Below are 20,632 nucleotides of genomic sequence, written 5' to 3'. Positions count from 1 at the left end.
AGACGACAGGTCACGTGACGCAGAAGAGGACCGGAGCGGCGCTGAAAACAGCAGAAGACTGCAATGGTTAGTGACTTAATGCACTCACTGAACACTCTGGCATTTCAGAGAAAACAGTTTTTCCAGTTCCTTTGGCTCTTGTTGGGCTGTATTCACATTAGTCATTCCAGCTATAGCGGTATCCACAATACTGGGGAGATTCACAGCCAGCAGATTAAAGTGAAGGCTGATGGACCCCATTAACTTTAATGCTGCCTACTGGGGCGCTGGTATTTTGCATAAAGGTGCATACTGCTCTATTATTGCTGCCATAATACCAAAAAGTATAAAGGAAATCTGACACCATCTAAGAGCAGCATGATGTAGGGGTAGAGACCCTGATTCCAGCAATGTATCGTGTTATGGTCTCATTTGCTGCAGTTTTATCTAAAAAACAGTTTTCTCTGAATGCCGAGCCCTGTATAATCCCGCCCACACCACTGATTTACAGCTTTTTGCCTATGTACAGTATAGACAGAAGCATGCCAATCAGTGATGGTGGTGTGGTTGCACTACCTGGCAGTAGGCCAAGTAGTCCTCTAGTGATAATCTCCTGCTAATAAATCAGTGATCTTTATTACAACTAGAGCAAGCAGCCAAGGTAGTGACCCATCACTGGAATCAGGGTCTCTGTCTCTATATCATCTCAGGTTAGGTAGCAACATTATTTGAAAGCTCTGTTAGAACAAGTTAAAGAGATTTGTCATTCACTCACTACCTTTAAAATTTCATAATGTCGATCACTTGGGCTGTGACATCAGCCATGTTGACGCCCTGTATTCTACTTCTTTAGGGATGAAAGTCATGGCTCAGGTTGTCACTGTTGATGTCCGTGTCCGGGCAGTCCTGACCTTGTAGGATCGGGCATGCTTGCGTCTGTCATCACCAGACGTGTACTGACTGTTCTGTATGCTCAGACACATGCAATGAACGTCTAGAGTCATCTCTCCCAACATTTCACAACATGTCAGCATGTACTGCTGTGCGCAGGCAAGGAGAAGGCTGCTGAGAATACGGACACTGATGTCGGGGACATGGGGGAGAATTCCTGTGTAAAGATGGAGGAAGAGACTCCCTGCACTTTTTTTAATTGTGATAAAATGAAATCCTCAGCAGATCAGTGGGGTTCTGGGTCATCAGTCCGCTATCGATTGCATGAAATGTCACAGCAGAAAAAGTACTCAGTGTCATGCAGCAGCCACAAAAGCACCAAGATTTGGGGGTGTATAAAAAAAAAATGAAATCCTGTGATCCCAAGTATTGTTACCCCTTTATAAATCACTGGTGAGGCCACATCTAGAATATGGGATCCAGTTTGGGATCCACATTTTAAAAAGGATTTTCAGAAGATAGAATCAGTTTTAAGGTGGGCAACTAGATTATTACAACGGATGGAGGCCTCTCATAGATACACGTGTGGTGAATACAAAGGACTGGCACATGACTTATTCCTTCTAAAGGACCTGGGAAGAGTCATTACATGTGGCGATTCCGGCAGCTAAATAGGAAAGGGTTCTTTCCAGTTAGAGCAGTCAGACTGCGGAATGCCGACCACAGGAGGTAGTAATGGCCGACACTATATCTTTAATATTGCATAGCACATTAGTCCTGACAGTTCTCTTTAGAACATTTCGACACACAGCCCTCACCTCCATTTATATCCTTCCTGACTTTGTAGTGAGCCTTCTTTTGTCTACCCAAACCATAGCACAAGAGACAAAATGGTCGTGAGAAAAGCATTCAGCCGTTTTTTAAAGAAGAAAGAAATTCTTCCCAAATCTTGGAAAACCTCCTTTAAGAACTGCTGAGTGCAGATGTGAACAGCGCCTTACACTCCAAGACTCTCGATCAAAGCTTTGGCATAGAAAGGAGGTGGGCTGCCGTTCTTCCGAAGCAAGATGCTGAAGCGGCATAATGCACTCGTGTAGAGCGCAATTAAACCTATATTTTTTCTGTGTAATTACTTTTGGAGGGTTACTGGGCCAAGCTTAAAATGATTGGCATAAATATCTGGCACACGCCAACAAGTCAGCATGGAGTCAACAAAAAAGCCAGGATGAATAATGTATTACAAGCTAAAGCACCAGGCACATCCCCCAGAGACGGAGCACAGTAAATTACACACATAATTATCCAGAATGAGTCCAAGGGCGCAGTGTGATCACAACTTACCTAATGTGAGAGCCTCATAAATAATCAATCATAGGCTCCACATTTATGCTCTCTTCAATGATCACTTTTTCCAAAATCTGCCCGGACGTCAGAACCCTGATGTTTTTGAAGCACAAGACAAGTTAAAAACATGCACTACTGGGACAAAAGTACGGGGTCACATCACTCCTCCAGGAGCGGTTATGTCATCCCAAGTAAATCCATCGAAATTAATATGAAGTGGAAGCAAAAGCGAAAACATGGGCCAGCACAAGTGTTGGTAGAAGTGCAATGTGTAGGCTCATGTTCACACTGTACAAAAAAGGTTGCACTCTATCGTGCTAAAGCATGTCAGTGTGAAATATATGAAATATGAATATCAATATGGCTTTTGAATATTAGGAAAAATAAGAGACGCTTTGCACAAAATTTGGCCAAATAATGTCTGCCCATCAACAAATGTCAAGGTGGTCTCAAGTAACTGATGGGTTCCTAACCAATATGAATGCCTCTCTTAGGCTGATGTCTGAATTCCTGGGTGAATGTGGACACCTCTCTCAGTTAAGCCTGCATTTATGGATAGATAGAAACCTGCAGCAAGGTGTTCACACTGGTTAGGGACCTATCAGTTACTTGAGACCACTTTGACTTTGGTTGATGGGCAGACATATTTTGGGCAAAGCGTCTCATTTATTTTTTTCTAATCAAAAGCCATATTGCTATTCATATTTCATATATTTCACACTGACATGCTTTAGCACGATAGAGTGCAACCTTTTTTTGTATATTGTATTTGGAGGTAGCTCCTCCTGGTATGCACCTATTCACACTTGTTTGGATGTGCCAGTCAGCTTTTTGTTGTTTCCATGTTCACAATGTGGATATTAACAGACATAGCTTACGATAAAAACCAAGTGAGCAAATACCATGTAGTAAGTAAATAAGTAGTAATCGTACATGTAAATAACATGGGGTACTAAGTTGACTATTTTGATAAAAAGAGCGTAAACCCAATCCCACCGCCAAGGTGCACCCAGTCAGGATGGTCCCTAACGCCAGAATCTCACCTCGCTATGGGCCAGCAACACATAAAATATATGGCGGCAGAGCAGGACCAAGACCTTACTGTTTCACACCTGCCTCAGGAAAGCTATATAGAAAAGATGACATCCTAACTAAATCCATAGACATTAATATGAAGTTGGTCTCCATGTTGAAGCTACTACAGCTTCCATTCTTTTGGGAATGGTTTCTTCAAGATTTCAGCAGTGTCTGTGGGAATTTTTGGCCATTGATCCAGAAGAACATTTGTGAGGTCAGACATTGATGTTGGAGGAGAGGCCAGGCTCAGTCTCCATTCTAGTTCATTCTAAAGGTGTTGGATGGGGTTGAGGTTCGGGCTCTCTGCGGTCAAGTTTTTCCACATCAAACGCCCTCAACCGTGTGTTTATGGATCGTGTGAACTAGGGCAGGGTCGTGGAGAACAGAAAAGGGCCGTCTCCAAACTGTTCCCACAAAGCTGGCAGCTTCAAGTGTCCAAAGTGTCTTGGTGTGCGGAAAGAATTCTCTCCACCAGAAGTAGAGGCCTTGGGACCCTTGGAGAACAACCCCACAGCATTATCCCACCTCAACCAAACTTTATAGTTGGCACAATACAAACAGATGGGTAAAGGTCTCATGGTCTTCACCCATCTCAGACTCTCCAATCAGACATCAGGTAGAGAAGAGTGTTTCATCACTCCACAGAACACTTTTCGACTATTCCAGAGTCCATTGGCCACAGCTTTACACCACTCCATCCAACAGTTGGCATTGCGATGGTGATGTAACGCTGCATGCAGCTGCTCGGCCATGGAAGCCCATGTCCTAAAGCTCCTGGTCCACAGTTTCCGATGTTAATACCATAGGAAGTGTGGACTCTGCAGTTATGGTGTCAGAAGAACATTGGTGACCTTTATGCTCTCTGCTCCCCGGCACTTGGTGACCTCGCTCTATAACATTTCAAGGCTCAGTTGATAGGTTCCTTCTTCTTTTCAGTAATACCTCTCACAAGTGATGGTAGAATATTTAGGAGAGTAGAAATGTAACAAACAGACTTGATGCAACGATGCTTTCACACTGCATTCTAGCCCCCGTTCGTTGGTTCTGTTAGGTCTTATATCCGAACCTCCTCAAAATTCAGATGTATGCCCCCACAAGACCAACAAACCGGGGCTTGAATGCAGAATGTAGTTGTAGTTTCAATACAATTAGTATTATATCACCAGGAGATTAACGCTACAGGACTACATCTCTGGTGCACAGCAGTCAGGCTAATCTGTGTAACCCCGCCCCCAGCACTGATTGGCAGCTCACAGTGAAGCTGCCAATCAAGGGTGTGGGTGGGGTTATACACAGCCCAAAACTCTTAGCTGTGCTACATGTACATTAGACAGACAATGATTCTATCACAACTACAGCAAGCAATCCAGTAAGTGACACATCACAGGAATCAGGCTCTCTCACCCTATGTTGTGCTGCTCTCTGATTACATAGCGAAAACCTGCTGACATATTCCCTTTAAAAATACCCATTCTTTCACACATTTTAGTAAGGGCAGACTGCATTGCTTGGTGCTGGATTTTACACACATGCGGAATAGAAAACCTGCATTCAGTGATTAAGACTTATGTCCCTAATCACGGCTACACTATAAGAGGGTCCAAGTCGCATTGTTCATGGGCCGAGACATCCTAGAAATAATATTTCCTATATATAATGTATTGTATGTAGGGCTACAACAACTTAATGTGATCTTTAAAGGGAATGTGTCACAATTTGTATTTTTCTATTAATATATAATCATTCATTTTTAAAACAAAATTTTAAATCTACATTATATTTTTTCTTTTGATGATTCATTCTGTTTAAGCCTGGTTGGGATGGAGCCTGACACAATCGCCTTTCGTCTGTCACAAGGGCCGTGTAAATTCATGAGTTGTCAGACTTTTAGTATTTGGTGTCAACTGTCCGTGTTCATGTCAGGATAATGGAACATGATCTCAATGTTTGGACTGTTTTTCACGCTAATATCTGTCTCTCACTTTCCCCCACGCTTTTTTTTTGACCATCTCGCAGGATGTTTCTTGGTAGATTTCTTGCGGTGACTAACCACTTGCCAATACTGTTTCAGGAAACGCTGATTGGGAAATACGGAGAAGACTCCAAGCTCATCTATGACCTGAAGGATCAAGGAGGGGAGCAGCTGTCCCTGCGCTACGATCTCACTGTATCCTTTGCTATAAACCTCTGTTAATCATTTGGCTGCAGACAATCCTGTTTAAAGTGGCAGAATTTTAAAGGGTTTTTGTATCATTAACAGTGATGCAGTGATGGGGGCGCACTAATGCTCTGGCCACTCTATTGGCATGATAGTTTGTGGCCCACCAGAGGGTAAATTCCCCCCAGAGGTCTATCAGTGCTGGCCTAGCCTTCTGTAGCCTCTCTGACTCACTTGCTATTGCTGGCTGCAGAATGAAGTAACCTAGAATCCATCAGTGAGCTTGTTCTGAAGGGAGGGAATGTAACTCTTATCTATCTTCTTCTTAGCTCCTGTTGGAGCTAAACTTTCATAAAGTCAACTCTCGGGAGCTCAGAAAAACAGAGACAAGAGTTATGAACTCTCATGTCAGAAGAAACTCACTGATGGGTTCTCAGTTAACTGCTTGGATTTATGTGCGTAGCTGCTAATCAGAAGTAGCAGCTCAGCTTATGGTGGGGTGGTGGGTGAGAAAACAACAACCTAAACCTGGGGAGACGGGTCGTGTGTCTGACCACCTGAGCTAAGAAGCAGTTGAGCAGCAACATCTAAATAAATAGCTCGTAAGCAACTGCTGTAGGTTCTGACCTAGGGATTCACTCTCTCAGCTGCTTAAGCATTGGGCAGCGTTCACACAGGCAATGCTGTTTGGTCCATACAGGTGCAGTTTATTGCTTTCATAAAATTCCAAGGAATTCAAAACCAAAACAGCCTCTTCTGGGCAAAAAGGTATCGCAGCAAGAAAACAGTTCATTTGGCAGGGCACATATAGTTGATTTAGTTTGGGCTTATCTGAAAAGATTAGAGTCTGGGAGAAAAAGAGAAAACTTCATACACAGAAGAGGCACACGTCATCTGAGCTTACAATTATACATCTGCTTTCAGTGGACACATTGAATTAGAGGGCTAACATCGCACCGGCTTTATGGCAGAGAATTACATGCGAGACTGTATGGAAAATGAATTGGGAGAATGTTAGATAGCAATTAATTCCTATAACTTTATTATTTGGAATTTCTCATATTGGGGTGAGGGGATCCTTACATCTGTCACTTTAAATTTGTTATACGTGACGATGATATTGATACTGGGATAAGTCATAAATCTCAGATTGGTTGTATTCTTGACACCCCCCCCCCCCAACGATCAGCTGTTCTCAGCTTTCAGCAGCCAGATATAAACCATCTACCTAGCGGAATAGCACGGCTCCCTACACCGCCCAGTGGATGCTCCTGGGTACTGCAGATTAGCGCCTTCATTATACAAGGTGAACCAAAAATCAGTGTGTACTTACCAATGAAGATCACGTGGGCAGTGTGACACGACAGTAACTATGGTATTTGCATTGTCAATGAGAAGTGTTAAAAAAAAACCAAAAACAAAACATTGTTTGCCTGGTGCACTATTTTGTGTGTGTGCGATAGTGCCGCCTCTGCCGTGGCTCCGCTCTATATCCGTAACTAGATACACGTCATTACCTTGACCCTATTTAAACAAGGTTCCCTTTGCACGATTTTTGGCCATGAATAAGATCGGTCACATAAAACGCTACCAGATTTCTAAAGTTTACAGACGGGACAACCCCGGCAGAGGCCGCTACAGGGAGTTTTATCAATGTGTAAGTACATAGGAATAATCTCATTAGTTATCAATTTTTGTAATAAAAGAGTAGCGAGTAGCCGTCATTTATATTTATATTTTACAAATCCGTAGTAGACATCTTATTAGGGAAACCCACTACTTTCTCCTCGTGGACTGATCCTTCATTCTCACTATTCACAAATTTCTCTGATGTATAGATTATAAAGTTTTCATGTGGACTATTGATTTCTAAAAAAAAAAATAAATGAATCCATTGTAACTCGTCAATAATGTTCCTGACTCTGCACCTAGAGATTTCATTGTAACCTAGTACATCAATAGTGGGATTTTTTGTTAAATTGTCCCTATTGCAACGTAAAGGGATAACAGTATACCTAATCAATGGGTTGAATATTGGCAATAGTGATGATTAACAACAGAACACCAAAGAATTACATATATTTATTTTGACAACTTAAAGGGGGTTTCCAAAAATCGAACATTATTCCTTATATATGGAGTGCATTATCGACTGGACTCCTAGCAATCCCAAAAATCCAGGATCTGCTGAGCCCCATATTATGGAGCGAGGTGCCAGTGCTTGACCTCCACTCCATTCATTGGATATGATATATAACTGAACTGTGAGGGGCTGATTACATTATATCAGTAACTGAAGTTTATGGCCAACCTGATAAGTTTACCTTACCGCTTCCATTAGTAAATGGATCTCTTAGATTTAGTAAGAATGCTGAATTTACTTTGTGAGGATGGCTGTGTAATCCTTTATGAAGGTTTAATCTCCAGGCTCTTTTCACCTAGTCTGGTTTGAGAGCTCCTCAGTGTCCCTCCTCCCTGCTGCTCCTGAAATCTCTCACTGCTCAGTACAATCTGTAGCCGTCACTCAGGCTGGGTGGTCAAACACTGAATACACTTGGACTCCTAAGATATTTCATGCTATAGCTGGACAAAACTTCATATCCGGATTACACAGGCAATCTGATATTGCTTCAGAGTAAACAAATTATCACTAGTGGATTGATAATCCTTATAGCCCTCCATGTTCATGAGCCCTCCATTCATTGGCAGCTTTCTGCCTATGCGGAGTGTACACAGAAATCTGACAATTAGAGGTGTGGGTCAGGTTATATAGAGCTCAGTATTATAAACCATGATTTTATCAAAACTGCACCAAGCAGCCCGGTAAGTCCTACATCCCTGGAATCGGGGTCTCTGTCCCTACATCATGCTGCGCTCAGATAGAGTAGCAAAAACCTGGTGACAGATTTCCTTTAAATGAATGTTTCAAACACATGTATTAGAATATGTGGATGACTAATAAGTCATTGAGATTGACCGACTGGTTGCTGGGGATATTCTGCATTAATTGAAATGTGGGTGGCTGAGGCCACGCTTCCATACTTAGCATCTTAAGAGAACTGCCGTAAAGTGAAGGTGAGCCATTAACCAGATAGACCACGTAAGCTGAATACATAGTGACCTGCATGGAGTGGGGGTCCGTTCTGCATACAGGCCCCTGTTAGAAGTGAATAGATTGCGCAGCTCCGTACATAATATACTTTCTAACCAGCCGACATTATATAACCAATATTTGTATTACTCTTACCTACTTAAAAATGTATGAGTTTTAAAATGTGACCCCATCTATCATGTGTCGCTTGGCCTGTCTCTATTGATCCCACCATGCATATTCATGCCAGGATTTTGACATTGCTGGACACTGCGACCCTCTGCTCCCTGACGCCGAGTGTCTGAAGATTATGTATGAGATACTCAGCGAGCTGGAACTGGGAGGGTTTCTTATTAAGGTAAGTGCTGATCTGAAACAAATAAAAATCACACTTAATGGAATGAAGCTAAATACATATGTTTTTTGTCTGGTGCATTCTGTTAGAGTTTTGCATCCTCTGCTCTTTCTGGGGAATGTGTAATTGGTAATAAATGGGATTTTCTTGGAGCGATCTGACACAGCACCTTCTGTAAGAGCCATTATCACCACCTCTGATGATGCTCCCAACCACTATGTCACATTAATAGACTTTTAATGGACACAGGACTGGCTCATATTTGGACAGAACAGATGTTTTTACTTTTGGTTACAAGGTATCTTTGCTCTAACACAGAGGTGAGAACCTTTTTTTCTTCTATGGGCCGTTTGGATATTAATAACCTCATTCGCTGGCCTTGCAAAATTATCAACTTAATATATATCATGCAATATTTGGTGAAACGTTTAATTAATTCACCCATAATGTAATGGCTGCAACTGCTTCCCTTTGGTGAGGAGTGATGTTAGGTGATGTGTGTCAGTGAAGTTGCTACTCGGAGCTGCTTTCCCAGGTTTGCATCTGTCTGAGGCACAGTTGCCTTTTTCCGATGATAAGTTTTGTAAAGCACCACTCACGGCAGTAAATTGTTCTGAACATGGATGTATATTTCATTGCATGAAACTCAAGCAGTGGGAGGTCTGCAGTATTCATCACGTAGGAGACACCGAAACTGCTTTGTATACATCACATAGGATACATCGTGATTGCTGTATATGCATCACATAGGAGACTACGACTGCTGTATGCACATCACATAGGAGACACTGAGACTGCTGTATACATTACATAGTAGACACTGAGACTGCTGTATATCATATAGGAGACAGACTGCTGTATAGATCATGTAGGTGACAGAATGCTGCACACATAGACACTGAGACTGCTATGTACATTACGTAGTATATACTGAGACTGCTGTATTCATCACATAGGAAATACTGAGACTGCTGTATACATCATGTTATATGCTGAGACTGCTGTACGAACATCACACAGGATACACAGACTCTGTTGTATTCATCACATAGGAGACACTGAGACTGCTGTATACATCATGTTATATACTGAGACTGCTGTATGAACATCACACAGGATACATAGAGACTCTAGTGTATTCATCACATAGGAGACACTGAGACTGCTGTGTTCATAGGAGTGGGACGAGAGTGCACAGCATACTAACTCAGCCTTCAAAGAACATCCTGTGCTGGCATTGGCCAGCGATGGGACATAATCCAATGTTGTATACATCATAGCGTTCAATAGTGAATGCTGCATGCTCATGGTGGTGGCGGGCTATACAGAACAGTTGACTCAGAGGCACAAGACACCTAGTCCTGGAGTGATAATCTACTGCTGAAAAAACACTGATTTTATTAAAAAAAAGCACACAGCTTACTAAGTTAAACATCGTTGGAATCTGGGTCTGACACGTTTGCTCATCACTAATAAGAAGCCAAACCAGAAACACCATGTAAGTTCCTATACTTTCTGCTTTCTTTCACAAAGTGTGACTGGTAGTATTGGAGAACGGCTGCAAAGCTGCGAATGAGGCTGACGTGCGATACGAGGCACTACCTGTGGGCAGGCCTGGTGCTCTTTTAAGATGAAAATGAACAAACCTTTTTTTGCATTGTATTACAGTCCTATTACCATGAATAGGACATTCCAAACACCGATACCAAAATCCAGACTTTAGCCAGAAAAGGAAAAACCTGAGTGTATTAAAGCACAGACCTGATGACCTCTACTGACCAGTGACCTCTACTGACCAGTGACCTCTACTGACCAGTGACCTCTACTAGCATCTCCGAGAATGTTGAACTACTAAGATTTATGATTGACTTATTGCAACAATGAACTATAGTTCCTCCAGAGGTCGTACATGGAGGCTTTAACCGCTGAGCATTCCCATAATAAATATTATTGGATCAGGGGGAAGTATTTTTTGTGGTAAACCTCAGGAATAAGGTGGATGAAAATCTATTTGCTGATTAGCTGCTTTGATTTATTGCCCTTGTGCATGATTTATGGCGCCATACTTATAGTGGATGTTCTGGCTTCTACAAGGTGAATGACAGGAGACTTCTCTATGGGATTCTCACATCATGTGGCGTTCCGGATGCCAAATTCAGGACAGTGTGTACCTCCATTGACAAGCTGGGAAAGGTAAATGTAAACTATTGATCACTCTACCTATCATTAAGATAATCATCTACTGTTTGAATCAAGTTTGTTAAACCTATTTTATTTTTTTAATATAGACACTTATTTAATTAATTCCGGTGTCATTTTGTATATTAAAGGGTTTTACGCTACTTTCATAATTGATAACCTTTCCTCGTGATGGAACATCAGTGTTAGATCGCTGAGGTCCCTCCCCAGCACCCCAACGGTCAGCTGATTTATAAAGGATCTGTCATGAAAAATTTCATAGATGATGTATAGTGGAATACAACTTTTTAGCAATCTAAGTATTTGACACCTAATCAGTTAACACCCACTTTGATATAAAAACTTAGTTATCAGATAGTTTTCAATGGGGATGTGTACTTCGCCTTGTATGATGCTGACCAGTTCTAAGCAGGCCGTAACACCCAAAGGAAGCAACATGTCCCCATCATAGCTTAGAGCAAGTTTTAGGCAATGTGTGTGGAGGGAGGGTAGTAAAGGAGAGCTGACAGTGCAATGAAAGTAGAAGAGCTGATGGAAGGGTTTGTAATGTGACACAGCTAAACTCAGCTGTTCCGCCCCTTTCCCCTCAGGGACCTTATCTGGAAGGTGCAAGTCATCTGTGCTGTAATATTGCAACACGTTCTAATCCTACAGGAGGTTAGACCAGGAGATCACATATGTATCATTACATCTCACACACTTGAGGAAACTTTCTCTAAGGCTAGGGTCACATTGCGTTAGGGCAATCCGTTAAGCGCATAGCGCTAGAGGATTGCGCTAACGCAATGCTTCTCTAGGGTCCGCGTTCGGCGTCCCCGCTAGCGCAGATCCCCGATCTGCACTAGCGAGGAACGGACCTCGGGCGCGCCGCGGACGCTGCAAGCAGCGTCCGAGGTCCGTCACTCAAATGACGGCACATCGCTAGCGCCCGCCCAATGTGGGCGGGCGCTAGCGACGCATTCACCATTACAGGCTATGGCGGCGTTAACGGACTACGTTAACACCGCGTTATGCCGCGGTGTAACGTAGTCCGTTAAACGCGGTCACATAACGCAATGTGACCCTAGCCTAAGCTATTTTGGGGGCTTGTTCTTTTTCTGCTGTTTTGCTGCCTCCTTATCATTGGTCAGCATTATACAGAGATCAGAAGTACCCTTCCCTAGTGAAAAATATCTGATGACACCCACTTGAATAAACGAAAGTTAACTCGTAAGGTGCCAAATACTTTGATTGCTAATATCTCTGCAAGAGAAAGGTAATTAAAAAAAAAAAATGTTTAAATCTGCTCTGCAGTCACTATTTTATTGTTTGTTGAGTTCAAACATGAAAAATGTGATGAAAGATGCTCTTTTAACCCCTTACTGACATGACATTCTGGTATATCATATGCCGGCTCCCTGACTTTGTCTGTTAAAGACCGCCGTGCCTGTCATTGATATCCTCCTGTGAAAGCCAGCCTATGGCCGGCGTACATAGAAGATCTTGATTTTCTCTATACATACAGTAGCTGTGCTGTTACAGTGCTATGTATAGCACAGGCAATGAGACAATCACAGCTTACTGAATACAGTAAAAAGTAGGAAAAAAAATGTTTACAAATCGGAAAAAAAAAATACACGTTCCAATAGCCCCTCTTTTGCCCTATTAAAAAAATACACATTTGGTATTACTGCATTTGTAAAAGTCTGATCTATCAAAATATATAATAAATTATCCAATCGGTAAACTGAAAAAATAAAAACCCTAGAATTCCTTTATTTTGGCTGCCTCAACACTGCGATAAAATGTAATAAGAGGCAATCAAAACATTATCTACCCAAAAATACTATCAGTAAAAATGTCAGCTCAGGGCACAAAAAATAAGCCCTTGCACAGACGTAGATCCCGAAAAATGAAAATGGGTCTTGTAAAAATGGTAACACAAGAAATGTGTTTGTGAGTTTTTTTTTTTTTTCTTTTATGCATTTTCAAAAACTATGCATGTTACATAGAATGGTAGACTTGGAAGGGACCTCCAGGGTCATGTCCAACCCCCTGCTCAATGCAGGAGACACTAAACCATCCCAGACAGATGTCTGTCTAACCTCTGTTTGAAGACTTCAATGGAGGGAGAACTCACCACCTCTCGTGGCAGCCTGTTCCACTCATTGATCACCCTCACTGTCAAAATGTTTTTCATAAATTCTAATCTGCACCTTCTCCCTTTCAGTTTCATTCCATTGCTTCTCGTATTTCCATGTGCAAATGAGAATAATGATGATCCCTCTACACTGTAACATACCTTCAGATATTTGTAGACTGCTATTAAGTCTCCTCTTGGCCTTCTATTTTGCAAGCTAAACATTCGCAGATCCTTTAACCGTTCCTCAGAGCACATACTTTGCAGTCCGCTCACCATCCTGGTAGCTCTTCTGTGAACTTCCTCCAGTTTTTCAATGTCTTTTTTAAAATGTCGTGCCCAGAACTGGACACAGTATTCCAGATGAGGCCTGAACAAGGAGGAGTAGAGGAGGATAATTACTTTACTTCATCTAGACTGTATGTTTCTCTTAAGGTACCTTCACACTAAACAACTTTCCAACGAGAACGACAACGATCCGTGACGTTGCAGCGTCCTGGATAGCGATCTCGTTGTGTTTGACACGGAGCAGCGATCTGGATCCTGCTGTGATATCGCTGGTCGGAGCTAGAAGTCCAGAACTTTATTTGGTCGTCAGATCGGCGTGTATGGTCGTGTTTGACAGCAAAAGCAACGATGCCTGCAATGTTTCTTCATGGAGCGAACAACCAGCGAGAACGGTAAGTACGTCACTGGATCGCTCCTGCATCGTTCTGCTGTTGCTGGTGTCTGACGTCTCCTAGCGACCTAAACAGCGACGCTGCAGGGATCGGCTCGTTGTCTATATCGCTGCAGCGTCGCTTAATGTGACGGTACCTTTAATACATCCTAGAACTTTGTTTGCTTTTTCTGCTGCTGCATCACACTGTTGACTCGTGCAGTCTGTGAACTTAGTTGCTTAGTTCTGTTCATCCCATTGTTTAATTTTCATTTTTCTTGTCCAGATGTAGAATCTTTCATCCCTCACTGTTAAATACCATTATATTAGTCACTGCCCATTGTTCAAGCTTATCAAGATACTTCGGAATCCTTTCTCTGTCTCCTCTAGTGTTAAGGTACCGTTACACTGAGCGACGCTCCAGCGATATAGACAACGATCCGACCTAAACTAGATCGCTGGAGCGTCGCTGTTAGGTCGCTGTAGAGACGTCAAATACAGCAACTCCAGAACGATGCAGGAACGATCCAGTGACAAAACGGCGACTCGCTTATCGTCCACGCTCCATGTAAAAACATTGCTGGCTTTGTTGCTTTTGCTGTCAAACATGACGATACACGCCGATCTAGCGACCAAATAAAGTTCTGGACTTCTAGCTCCGACCAGCGATATAACAGCGGGATCCAGATCGCTGCTGCGTGTCAAACTCAACGAGATCGCTATCCAGGACGCTGCAACGTCACGGATCGTTGTCGTTCTCGTTGGAAAGTTGTTTAGTGTGATGGTACATTTAGCTATCCCACATAGCTTTGCATTGTCTGCAAATTTGATTAGTTTACCTGAAGTAAATTTATCTAGATCACTTATAAAAATGTTGAACAACACTAGGGCCAGGACAGAGCCTTGTGGTGCCCCACTTGAAACACTCTTCCAATTGGATGTGCAACCATTTTATTACCACTCTTTGAGTACGAACACTGAGCCAGTTATGAATCCACCTAACCGTAGCCTTGTCAGTCCCATACTTGGTAATTTTTTCACGAAGGATAGTATGAAATAGTTTAACAAATGCTTTGCTGAAGTCGAGATATACTATATCTTCTGCATTTTCCTGATCCACCCAATCACTGATTCCATCATAAAAGGAAATTAGATTAGTCTGGCATGACTTGTGTGCTACAAACCCACACTGGCTTTGGTTAATTACTGTATTCTTATCCAAGTACTTACATAAATGCTGTTTAATAATCTGTTCAAATATCTTTCCTGGTATAGAAGAAAGGCTCATTGGCCTGTAATTTCCTGGCTCCATTTTCTTTCCTTTTTTGGAGATAGGGACATCATTTGCCCTTCTCCAATTTTCTGGGACTTCTACTGTTCTCCAGGATTTTTCAAAGATTCTAGCAAGTGGTTCTTCAATTTTTCTGATAACTCTTTCAGTACGATAGGAAGGAATTCAGCTGGATCAGGAGATTTTTATTCATTTAAATTACGTAAGTGTTCCCTCACCATCTCTCTATGGATAGTGTGGATCCTTCGATTTGACCGTTAATAGGAGTTTAAAAGTTCGACCCTGTCACATCATTTTTGACCACTTCACCCTTTTCATCCTGTAAAAATCCTATTGCATCTTTGACGTTTCTTTTGCTTTTACCATACCCCCAAAATCTTTTTTACTGCTTTTGGTCTCCCTTGCAAGCCTTACTTCTAGCGATGAACAAGTATACTCGTTACTCTAGTTTTCCGAGCATGCTCGGGTGTTCTCCGAGTATTTTGGGCGTGCTCGTAGATTGTTTGAGTCACCGCAGCTGCATGATTTGCGGCTGCTAGACAGCCTGAATATATGTGGAGATGCCCTAACAACAGGCAATCCCTGCGTGTGTTCGTGTGTTCAGGTGTTCTAGCAGCCGCAAATCAATCATGCAGCTGCGGCGACTAAAACATAATCTACAGGAAAGCCCAAAATACTCTGAGTACACCCGAGCATGGTCGGAAAAACCAAGTAACGAGTACACTCGCTCATCACTACTTACTGGATTTAGCCCTACTAACGCTTGCCCTGCATTCCCTGTAAACAGCATTATATTCTTCTTTAGATATGCTCCCGTCTTCTCATTTGATATACATTTCTTTTTTCCTTTTTAACAAGTGATTAAGTTCTGTGTTCATCCATCCTGGTCTCTTTAAATGCTTCCAATTCTTCCTTCTTTTTGGGATTTTTACTGATTGTGCAGTGAGAATTTCATTTAGGAAAATCTCCCATCTTCTTGGACATTTCTGTCCTTTAGAACATTTGAGTCCATTAAAATCTGCCTTTCTGAAGTCCAACCTCAGAGTCTGCGTCTTTGCTGGTCTTCCTCCTCTTGTAATCCAAAATTCGAGGATAGCATGATCCCTGCCTCCTAAATTCCCAGCCACCTTTACTTCCTCAACCATTTCCTCCCTGTTGGTAACATTTAGGTCCAAGATTGAAGATCCTCTTGTTTTCTCTTCTACCTTTTGAAAGATAAAGTTGTCAGCAAGAGAAGATAAGAATTTTCTGTACCCAGTACTGTTGCTTGAGGGAGATTCTCTACAACTGTTTGGATAGTTAAAATCTCCCATAATCACTATGTCGTACTTTTTTGAGATCAGAAACATCTGATGTTAAAAGAGTTCATGCATAACTTCAATCTTTCCAGGTGGCCTATAGTAAACCCCAACAATAGTGTCCTTTCTGTTCTTCTCTCTTTGTATTCTTACCCAAACAAGTTTCTACAGAGCTACCAGTCTCTGAAGCTTGGATCTCTGTGGAGATATACGTTTTCTTAATATACAATGCAACACCTCCTCCTTACTTGTTAATCCTACTTCTAATAAATAAGTTTGTTTTCTGCATACCTGTACTGACCTGGATAATCATATTGCCAGGTCACTTTGTCCATATAGTGAGAATGGTAAATAAAACTCCCAAAAAACAATTGTGAAATTCTCTTTTTTTTGCAATTTCAACGCACTTGAATTTTTGTCTGCTTTCTAGTGCATCATATGTTACAATGAATGGTGTCATTCAAAAGTACAATTTGTCCCGTGAAGAATAAGCCCCTCATACAGCTATATTGATCAGAAAATTAAAAAGTTCTGGCTCTTTGAAGACGGGGAGGAGAAAAAATCCCTGAAAATGTCCATGTGTGAAGGGGTTAAAGGTATAAGATTGCATGGGAAATTCCACAGTTACATACATTGTATAGTAGCAGAAAATAGGCCACAAACTGTTTTCCATTCACTTGATGTAGCCCCTGAATTTAGATAATACACTATTTGCTGTGGTGGGAGAGGGAGGAGGTGAGCTGTGCTGGTCACAGCTCCCCTTCTCCTCCTACCTCCACAGTGACCTCTGCACAGATCACATAACATAACTGGAAAATGTTCCCATAGACGAAACATGATTGTTTCCTATGCTCATGTAGCTGCTGTAGATTATACGAGTGCATGTTTTTAACAGAACCTCAGGTTAGATGGCCGCCCTCATAATGTTCAGGAAGCAGAATTTAAAAAAAAAAAACACTATAGTAAAAAAAATAAAAGTGGTAAAAATAACAAATGTTTGGCCTAAGAGCGCTGTACTTCACTGGTGGTGAATCAATAATTGCATGCATGATTACAATACATGAAGCCAGTGAGGGCTTAGGAGGCGAGCATCAGAATATGCAGAAAGTCTCATCCAGCCGGCAGCCAATCAATAGTGCCGCTCACATCCTCATATATATGGTCCGACACAGTACCCTAAAGTGTATCACCGGAATAAATCATCTCCGGTGATTGCGGAGACCTTTCCTGATCACAGGACGGCGATCACAAATTCATCATTATAAGGCATAACTATTACTCAGTATAAAGTAGGCATGCCACAAATTAATGTCAGTTCTGCCAGCTATGGATTAAGCTGTGCGGGGCAGATATTAATCTCCAGCGCCGCCCGGCTGAAGTGTGTAATGATTGAGCGCGCTTGTAATGATGCAAGAGATGCATAATATTCCATCCGCTGCATTGTGATAAAGTACACATTGATCTGTGCTACAAAGTCTCTTCCCGGTCTCTTTCTTACTCCGAGCAGTGTATTCATCAATCTCTTGATATAATCTCCCGCGAGATAGCACCCGCTGCTCGGTTTTTGTGTGAGCTGATACATCAGTGTCATAAGAAGCTTTTCTGGTGTCTGAACCAATCCCAAAGAATAGCAGAGCAGAAAGTGATATTATCATGTGAGAGATAAGAATCTGCTGTTTTATGAATAACCCAGCAACCCAGGATTATGGATGGTGCATCGCTCACAGCACAACTATCTGCCTCTCCTTCAGCAGCGATCTGCAGACTGTTGGTCTCCTGCCGCTGACAAACTACCACTCCCATCATGCTCCGACAGCCATTGCGGCCTCAGCCTTCTGAAAAGTTATTAAAAGGAATCAGTCCGGTGATTGACTGGGGTTCGGGCAGCATCAGTGTGAACAAAGATGTCATCCTGAGAGAGACATTGACAGGTTAATACTCAAGCAGCACTTGTGGGCTAAAGTGGGAGCGGTGCTTTCAAGGGTGTAGCGTATCGAAAGCATTGTGCTTAAGGGCCAAGATGTATACATTTTTGCAGACAAGAGTAAAAAAAAATAATGAAGACCGATCCGTAAAAGTACCAAATCTTAACCCGGGATCCTTTTAATCTTCAACGTGTGTGTAAAACCCTGTGCAAAAGTTTAAAGCAACTGCTGCAAAGTAAAAATGATTTAAAAAATGGAAGTGTTTAAAGGGAATCTGTCGCCCCATCGGATGTACCTAAGCTAGTAATATGGGCATACAGGTACTAGAATACTTAAAATAGTCAAACCTGTATTCCTTATATCTGAGGTCGTCTTCTTTAGAAATCCTCCTTTAATACTTTGTTAATCCATTATTCTAGGCTCCGGTGTGTTCGGTGCCTGTCGCCTTCCAGCAGCATCACAGGGCCTTGTGATGTCTAGTGGTTGTCCTGCGCCAGCGCCCTGTAGGGCATTGTCTTCTTGATTTCTTCTGCGCAAATGCCGGCAGTGAGTGGATTCCCACTTCCCATTTATTTCCCTGCTGTAGGCTTCAGGAAACAAATCAGGAATGAGTGGGAGGGGATATGGGTCCCAGATAGTAATCCGGTTTACCTCCTGAAGTCTAAACTGGGACGCCGGCCCCCCATCTTTCATTTTAACAAAGAAAAACCCCTCTGATATCAGCGAAGATGAGGGTCTAATATGTTCCTCGGCAAGACTCTCAGAGATAGTGTTTCTTGGCTTGTCTCTCAGGACATGATATTATATAATCTGGTCTTGGGCATGACAGTCATGCACACGATGGGGAGGCAGTTCTTGACACCCCTTTTCAGAGAACACCTTAAAATCAAAGAGAAAAGATGGAATTTTTTTGGAGACCTTAGCGATAACAGTACCTAAGAAATTATTCTTGCAAAAATGACTCCACTTAATTATCTCCTGGCTTCCAGTCTATGACCGGATTACTCTTAATCGGGGAAGATTCAATGCAATAGGAATAGGAAAGAAGAAAGGAGCTCCCTCCCTGTGAAGAACACCTATAATAATAATATAACCCGAAGGTTCACTTTGTGCTATTTGCGTAATGATTCCCTGACCAAGAGGTGCAGAGTCTATCATAAATATAGGGATGCACCTCGCCAGCTTACTATAGTGTAGGTGTATTGGCTCCTGCACCACTCTCCAGTAGGACAGATATTGTCTGTTTCCATACCTATAACCACTTCTGCAGGTAGGAGACACACCTGTGGAGGAAATATATACGCCCAGGTTGTAATCCTCCACACAACCTGAGGTCAGACGTTTTCCAACGGTTTCTGGTGTTTAGGTATAGATAGACATACCCAATAAAATGACCCATTTTGCCTCAGTAAAAGCACATCCCTGTCTTGCTGCGAACCGCAAGAGACCCGTAACGGGTGAAGCCCCCTACTAACTGCATAGGTTCTTCAGAGCACACAGGGAGAACTTCAGTCCTAGGAAGTACAACAGGGGGTGGGGTCTCTACTGGTCTATTCCAGAGGCGTCTGTCTATACGTATAGCAAGAGCTATGGCTGTCTCCAATGATGGAGATTCGTACAATGCCAATGCATTTTTTAACCAGTCCTGACAGGCCCTGACAAAACTTACTCCTCCAGAAGTATTTAGCTGTGTTCTGGGACATAGTGCGTGGGCGCATGCGCAGTAATGCTTTTCGGCTTTGCCCGCAGTTGGGCAAAGCATACTGTGCGTGCGCGAGTGAAGATTGCATTGCGCATGCGCAAACTATGGAGGACAAGTACTCTAATTCTCGAGCATATTGCAGACAACAGGGACGGATGGGGTGGAGAAATGCTGCCCATCGGACCGGAAAAAAGGCATTTACATATCCCGCCAATTTGAGGTGACCGATTCTCTTTAAGAAAGGGGAAGGGTGTGCGTGCATTCTGTAAGCACAGTGCCTGGAGACCTGCTAGGAGTGCGTGCACCCCGGGCAGCAGCAGACCCGGAAGGAGCAGGACGGGAGTCTTGGCGGTGAGTACGCTGATGTCTCTGCAGGGAGAGAGCGACTGCAGGCAGGGATACGGGCACTACAGGGTCTTTGCCATTTGGCAAGGAATTTGTTCCTCATGGTGGACACCAACACCTTCACCAAATCTCCAGGTTTAAATTGCTCCACCCCTGTCGACAGACAAAACCCCCTGGATCGTGCCTTGAGGAGGCGCTCT

General features: G+C 42.6%; 1 protein-coding gene across 2 annotated transcripts in view; it reads left to right on the top strand.

The window, feature by feature from the left end:
• The window catches only part of LOC143776620 (histidine--tRNA ligase, cytoplasmic-like), a 62,960-nt gene that overhangs the window by 11,955 nt on the left and 30,373 nt on the right, over positions 1 to 20,632 (top strand). For both annotated transcript variants that reach the window (XR_013215877.1, XM_077266136.1), the window contains exons 5-8: positions 5,363 to 5,458; positions 6,987 to 7,106; positions 8,791 to 8,898; positions 10,990 to 11,088. Coding sequence is in view for 1 of the 2 variants with exons in the window: in XM_077266136.1 (XP_077122251.1) it covers positions 5,363 to 5,458; positions 6,987 to 7,106; positions 8,791 to 8,898; positions 10,990 to 11,088 (423 nt within the window). In the remaining variant the exon portion in view is untranslated. The remainder of the gene's footprint in view (positions 1 to 5,362; positions 5,459 to 6,986; positions 7,107 to 8,790; positions 8,899 to 10,989; positions 11,089 to 20,632) is intronic.

Source organism: Ranitomeya variabilis, chromosome 5, assembly GCF_051348905.1.
Source record: "Ranitomeya variabilis isolate aRanVar5 chromosome 5, aRanVar5.hap1, whole genome shotgun sequence".
NCBI classification, from domain to species: domain Eukaryota; kingdom Metazoa; phylum Chordata; class Amphibia; order Anura; family Dendrobatidae; genus Ranitomeya; species Ranitomeya variabilis.
This window is presented reverse-complemented; position numbering and strand designations above follow the sequence as displayed.